Below are 7,554 nucleotides of genomic sequence, written 5' to 3' on the forward strand. Positions count from 1 at the left end.
CAAGTTGTGGAATCAAGTGGAAAAGCTATCATGGGGGTAAGAGGATGGTGTTCTCCCTGGTCAGAAGATTGAGAGCATCAGGGAGAGATTCAAGATATGTTTATGGGACTCTGATTACCATCAGGATCTAGTCCATTTTACTTGGAAAGGGACTAAATATAAAGTTTATAATATTCAGTAAGTAAAATAAACCAGATTCTATGATGCTCTGGTAAAGTGTCTTCCTGATTCCTCAAACGCCATTCAATTCTGCAGAGCCTCAAAGTTGCTGTTTCTTGAGCCTCTGCCCTTGGGCTCATTCTTTCTTATCTCTGTGCTAAAATTGCTAAACTATGTATAGAGTATTATAATTTTTCTATACATATGTATTTCTGTAAATGAGTAGTAGTATGTGTTTTTAATAAAAAATACATCCTGCACATATTTACATGACCAGAAACCCTAAACTACATCACTATTATCAATAGGTACAAGGTAAGCTGCAGAGAGTTTAATTTTGTCAGTCTGGTGATGTTGATTATTTAGATTGTTTCCAGTTTATTTTTACTGTCAAAAGCAATGATTGATTAGCATCTTTGCATATACTCACATCTTCATACTATTTTTTCCTCAGAATAAATTTGTAAAAATAGCTAAAGTGTAGATGTTTATAAAAGATGTTTTATATAAAATAAATGTTGCCAAAAACATCTAGAGAAAGTCTTTTAATTTTCTCTAGAACCCGCTTTCTCATACTGAAAATCCTAAATGTATGGGGTACCTGGCTTCCTCAGTTGGTGGAGGGTGCAATTCTTGATTTTGGAGTTGTAAATTTGAGCCCCACGTTTGGTATAGAGATTACTTAAAAATGAAATCTTAAAGAATATTCTAAGTGTTACTGTCATTCTTTGAAAATACCTTTTTCTTATGAAAAATAATATTTCTTTGTCTAAAAGTTTTCTTTTAGAAATGTAATATGTTTTTTACTCAAGCTTTTGAGCCACCTGATGTAAAGATTGTGAGTTTAAAAGAAAAGTCTTAACCTTTAACTCTAAATTGTAATTTTTTTTTTTTTTAATCTGTAGGGGAGACAAAATTTTACCTCTATTCATGTAATGTTTAGGTGAGTTTCTTTAACAAAATGACAAATCAACAAAAGAAAAACAGCTTATTAATGCATGCAGTGTATAACACCTAGGAGAAACCAAAACAAAAAAAGTAACTCAAGGTGATGTCTTAAAACTGAGACTTATATAGCATCTTCAAAAAAGAACAATGAGTTTGTAGAGAAATTATAGGACTCTTAGACTTCCAAGAGCAGCACATTGGAAATGTAAATATAAGGGAGGGAACAAATAGAGTAAGATTTTTTGCAGATTTATTAGGGGCCATCTCTGGGCTGATAAGAGTCTGTCTCTAGGAAAAGGATAATTTATATTCTGCCCTTAGGTAGAAAAGAGAATTATCTGAGTTTGCTTCTGCTTAATTTCCTTCAGCTCAAAATAACTTTTATGTCAGAGAAAGAGTTTGGGGTGATATTTTTGGTTTTCCTTCACTTCCATATATATATTATTAAATTAATCCTTCCATTTGTTTGAATTCTTATGTGCAGCAACCATTTACATGCTATGATTTTCTGTATATTTTGGAGAGTGGTGGTGGTGAAGGATGTTTATTTCTAATCCATCTTTTCTGTCTAGTTGTTCAGCTTCTGTATTTTGCATAGGTGTTACAGAGGTGAATGTACTGTCAATTTTTAACATTTTTCCCTCTGGACATTTAACATATGCTCATTCTTTTAGATACACTTTAGAATTATTTCACCAAGTTTCTCCAGAAAAAAGTTCCTATTAGAATTTCAATTAAGGGTGCATTTTGTTAATTTTACACTTTTCTCCAAGTTTAGTACCAGCTATTTCATCATTTTTGTTGATATTGTGTATCAATATTTTGTTGATGTTATGAACAAATATGTTAACATATGAGAGTATTTGACACTATAACTGACACCAGAAAGGGTCCATGTGGGAAGTTATGTGAGCTGAGACCTAGGATTATAGAAACCACATAAATAGAGAATAATTGTGTTCCAGGCAGGGGGGACTTTTGAGTCTGGTTATTTTCTTGGAGACAAATGTGAGAAACTGGCAAAGCACTAGAGAACAGAGTCCTGAATATTCAGGCTACCAAAGGTCATGCAAACCACATTCAGGACTTTTATCGTTAGCCCAAAAATAATGCTGAACTTTAAAGCATATTAGGAGGGAGAGGGAGGGGCGCCGATGACTCAGTCACTTAAGCGTCTGACTTTGGATCAGGTCATGATCTCACAGCTCATGAGTTTGAAACCTGTGTCGGGCTCTGAGCTTCAGCCCCTGTTTGTGCTCACTCTCCCTCTTTCTCTCTCTCTCTCTCTCTCTCTCTCTCTCAAAAATAAACATTTTTTTTAACAAAAAGAGGGGGAGTGGGTTTATATGAACAGATTTGCAGATATGGTTTTTTAATGCATTGCTGGGTTTAATAACTAATATTAATTTGGGGAAGATTTTAATCCACATTTATAATTGAGAGTAGTTCATAATTATGGGGCATTAGTGCGTGTGTGCGTTTTTCAGGTTCTCTGATATTAAAAAAAATAACGTTTATTCATTTCTGACAGAGAACAGAGCATGAGTGGGGGAGGGGCAGAGAGAGAGAGGGAGACAGAATCTGAAGCAGGCTCTAGGTTCTGAGCTGTCAGCACAGAGCCCAGTGCGGGGCTCCAGCTCACTGATCATGAGATCATGACCTGAGCCAAAATCAGACACTCAACTGACTGAGCCACCCAGGCACCCCAGGTTCTCTGATATTTTAATGAACAATGCCTGTAATTTTATTTAGTGTGTTTTATTATATAATAGAATCACTTTATCTTTTTGTTGGTTTGTTTTTATTTAAATTCCAGTTAGTTAACATACAGTATAATAGTAGTTTCAGGTGTACAATTTACTAATTCAACAAATGAGTGAAGAAAAAAATAAGGTTGAATAATGATCAGATGGACAATGCAGTGATTCAATTTACTATATTGCATAATTTTCAGCCATATCTACAACTTAATGGTTATGTCTAGATGAGGCAGGTCAGTTTCATAGTTGCCATAAACTTCCCAATTCAATAAAACATCTTCCTAAATTATTTGGTTATTTTAATTAACTCAATCAATTGTTTTACAGCTCTATCTGTGTTTTAAATAAACATGAAGCCAACTCTAGGTGAAGATCTGTGGGGTCCACACATTCTTCAATAATAACTGCACTCCCTTAAACTGATCAATTGCCAAATATCCATTCGTCTTCATGCCATGGAGACTCAGCTTCAAAATTGTTCCTCAACAAGAAGAAATATCCAAGAAAGAACCTGCAAATCCACCCCACAACATATACACATGAACAAAATGTTTAATATTATACAAGTAATTTTAATTTACTAATGCTTATACTTACATCTTAAATGATTCATATTATCTACTGGAATTTTCTTTAACCCCCCACTTATTTCCTTACCACTCTAGGTCCAACTTAACACCATGGTTGGAGACAATAAAACCTGTTCCAGTGACTTCACCCTCATAGGGCTCTTCACTCATGGTGCAACCTCAGGCTTCCTTTTCAGCATAATTTGTGCTGTATTCTTCATGGCCATGATAGTTAATGGGGTCATGATCTTCCTGATCCATATAGACCCTTACCTCCATACCCCCATGTACTTCCTGCTCAGCCACCTCTCCTTCATTGACATGATGTACATCTCTACCATTGTGCCCAAGATGCTGGTCAATTATCTTGTGGGCAAGGGGACTATCTCCTTCGCTGCCTGTACAGCCCAGCACTTTCTCTACATGGGCTTTGTGGGGGCTGAATTTTTCCTGCTAGGACTCATGGCTTATGACCGCTATGTGGCCATCTGCAACCCGCTTCGCTATCCTGTTCTTATGAGCCACCGGGTCTGTTGGATGATCTTGGCCAGCTCTTGGTTTGGTGGTGCTTTGGACAGCTTCCTCCTCACTCCGATCACCATGAGTCTCCCATTCTGCAGTTCCCGCAAGATCAATCACTTCTTCTGTGAAGCACCTACCATGCTGAGGCTGGCCTGTGGTGACAAAGCTGCCTATGAAATGGTAATGTATGTTTGCTGTGTCATGATGCTGCTGATCCCCTTCTCTGTGATAATTGCTTCCTATGCCCGAATTCTCATCACAGTGCACCAGATGAAGTCAGCAGAAGGGAAGAAGAAGGCTTTTGCCACCTGCTCATCACACATAATGGTGGTGACCTTGTTTTATGGGGCCGCCCTGTATACATATATGCTTCCCCAATCCTACCACACACCGATCAAAGACAAGGTCTTCTCCGCCTTTTACACCATTCTCACTCCTTTGTTAAATCCTCTCATTTACAGCTTGAGAAACACAGATGTAACTGGGGCCTTTAAAAGGGTCTTGGCAAGATGTCAAGGAGTTCATGGTGTGACACGGGAAGGATTCTGACAGTCTAAATCATCCACATCTGCTCAGGGGTGCATGGGTGCTGTTACTTGGGGTTATACCATAGGTAATATTACTAATGTATTCAGCAACTGCTAATGCCAGTTATGCTGAAAAGTGCATCAGCACTAATTTTGTCAAAAATGTGAAACCTTGTAACATGAATAATGCCAGAGTGCCTAAATACCGCTGGTGTTTATTATTTCTCCATGTCCTCCCATTCTGTTACTGGACGCAATGGGTCCCTTTGCTTGGTGAATGCAAGCCAGTAGCACATACAAGGCATACAGTCAGTCTGGTATGGAAGCTTTTATTTCCTTGCAGTAACTAAGGAGAATACTGGGGATATTTCCTAAAGCATTGTATCTCTTTGGGGATAGTGCAATTAGCTTTTATTTAGTATGCAGATGGGGCAGAGGCCAGAAGCTTGCATATACACTAGGGAACTTATACATATTCTATTACTTAGGCATACTTACCACATTTACATGATAGTGCATATGTCTCAAGTTCAAAAAATTGCCTAGGATCTGCCTCCAGAGCAGATTTTAGTGTTGTAATCCTCTAAAGTTAAAGGTAGAGAAGTTCAGGGGAATTCTGCACATGCTTCAGCTCTGATCTGGCTCAAAATAGTTCTGTGTTAAATCCCATGTCTGCACATATCATGTCCTGTTCTAAAGGTCTTGGTGCTTTGCCTTTTCATGTGGGTCTTCTGAGTTGGGTTCCTGAAAAACATCTTATAGAAAAAACTTTACATACCACCTGGAGCAACCCTCTATGCTGGTTACGATTCCAGTTCTTTTTTTTTTAATTGTTGTTTTACTTTTCTATTGCTTTGATCATTGATAGAAATAAATATGTGTGCTGATGAATAGGGGCACATGTACCCCAATGTTTATAGCAGCACTTTCAACAATAGCCAAATTATGGAAAGAGCCTAAGTGTCCATCAACTGATGAATGGATAAAGAAGATGTGGCTTATATATACGATGGAAAACTACCTGGAAATGAGAAAGAATGAAATCTGGCTATTTGTAGCAATGTGAATGGAACTGGAGGGTATTATGCTAAATGAAATAAGCCAGGCAGAGAAAAACAGACATCATATGTTTTCACTCATATGTGGATCTTGAGAAACTTAACAGAAGACCATGGAGGAGGGGAAGGGGAAAAAAGTTACAGAGAGAGAGGGGGGCAAACCATAAGAGACTCTTAAGGACTGAGAACAAACTGAGGGTAGATGGGGGGTTGGAGAAGAGGGGAAAGTGGGTGGTGGGCGGGGAGGAGGGCACTTGTTGGGATGAGCACTAGGTGTTGTATGGAAACCAAGGTGACAACAAACTATACAACTCCAATTCTTATCTCACACCACTCCTCTGATTGTAATTAATTTATATAAATGCTCCCAAATGTCTGGTTAATATTACATAGTCTGATCACTGTCAGTGTTCTCATAAAAATTAGTGATGTTTATTACATTGTTTAAAAGCATATTGATGGGGTTTATGAAAGGGTTAGAGGTGTATACATTTGAAAGAGACTAAAGTGTCAGAACACTTCAAAGGGAATACTTAAGTACACACAAATCAGTATTTAGAAACCCAGACATCTTTCTTTGATTAGCAACTGAAAACATTCTTCCTTTATGTAAATTTAGAGCTGGAGAAAATGAATCATATATTATTGCAGAAATGCAGACTAATCCTCTGTAGGTCAATTCTATGATGTTATATTTGTTAAATGGTAATTAATTATTACATCAGAAGACATTGAGAGATAAGAGAGAAAAAAGTGCTCAGTTAATTCACAAATTCACTAATCCATTTTAAGTGTCTTCAATTCATTAAAATTATTAGATTTCTGGAATGTCTCTCTAGATGTAAGTTGTGTGGGGATGTTTTTATAAATCTTTCTCTTTCAAAGAAAAAGTGAATAGCCCACTTTTTCTTTGTTGCAACATTTGGTTTTCCATTGGATAACATTTCAAAATGGAAGAAAAGAAGTAGTTTTTCATTTGAAAGCTAGAGCTGGCAAATTCTTTGGAAATGACTTAGTACAATTTCTTTAGGAAGCTGAAATCCAGAGAATGCATGTGTTTAGGTTTAATTGTAGACCCAGTTGAAGAACTTGAACCATATCCCAGACCTCTTGGGCCATTTCTGCATGGTGCTATGCCAGGCTTTGTGTTCTTACCAGTCTGAAAAAATCCTGACTGGGTTCAGTGATGTTTTGCTGCTGACAGGCACTTGTTGTGGTGGGTGAGGTAAATACACCCAAGCCTTCTACTGCACTATAAAAGCTGTTGAGTGGTAGACAAAATATTTAACCAATGAAACAGTACATGTTGGAACACTGTGGATTGGACTACCAGTTAATCAGGAAAACAGACCTGCTTGCATCTAATTCAGCAAGGCTATCAGTTGCAAACCAGAGTTAATCTTTTTGAGTCTTTCTTTCTGGAAGATCTCATATCCTTCGATCTTTTCAGACTGGCTTGGGGAGCATCATGTGTTAGATATTAGGGAGTTTCTTTCCAACTCAAAGATGGTGAAGTACAAGAAACACAATACATAAAACAGAAAAGAAAGAGGGGACTGATCCTGAAAACTGAGCATTAATTTCAGGTCCATTTTTTTAAGAAACTCTGCCCATCACTTAATATCAATGGAACCAAATTTCCTTTCCTGTGACATTTTAGCTAATATATATTTTTCTTTATAAGATTTTAAAGATCAAATATGAAAAATGTAATTAATGTTAGTATTATTTTAGCTATTTTTAACAAATGTAATTGCTTTTCATCTTCATAATATCCGTGCTTTTTTTTCTTACTTCCCCCATTTTCCTTTTTCTATCCTTAGCTTACATAATCATACTCCCTTGTTAATTATACTAAGGTACAAAGGATTGATAATAGGTAAATTTAATATCCCAACTACAGGAATTGAAAGTAAATGTTATTAGAATGATTAGAAAAAGGATAAATAAGCATACTTTCAAAATATAATAATTAAAACAACAATTATATTGAATCACACTCCTACTAGAA

General features: G+C 36.7%; 1 protein-coding gene across 1 annotated transcript; it reads left to right on the forward strand.

Moving 5' to 3' along the window:
- The first annotated feature begins 3,547 nt into the window (after positions 1-3,547).
- LOC109257143 (olfactory receptor 2T6) lies at positions 3,548-4,507 on the forward strand. Its single transcript, XM_019433106.1, has one exon. It carries the CDS (start codon positions 3,548-3,550, stop codon positions 4,505-4,507), a length of 960 nt encoding a protein of 319 aa, XP_019288651.1.
- Positions 4,508-7,554: the final 3,047 nt, after the last annotated feature.

Source organism: Panthera pardus, unplaced genomic scaffold, assembly GCF_024362965.1.
Source record: "Panthera pardus isolate Hobbes unplaced genomic scaffold, ASM2436296v1 HiC_scaffold_1, whole genome shotgun sequence".
Classification (NCBI taxonomy): Eukaryota; Metazoa; Chordata; class Mammalia; order Carnivora; family Felidae; genus Panthera; species Panthera pardus.

What these genes read in the sequence shown, in the direction of transcription:
- LOC109257143 (XM_019433106.1), top strand. Translation starts at nt 3,548, where the DNA reads ATGGTTGGAGACAATAAAACCTGTTCCAGTGACTTCACCCTCATAGGG.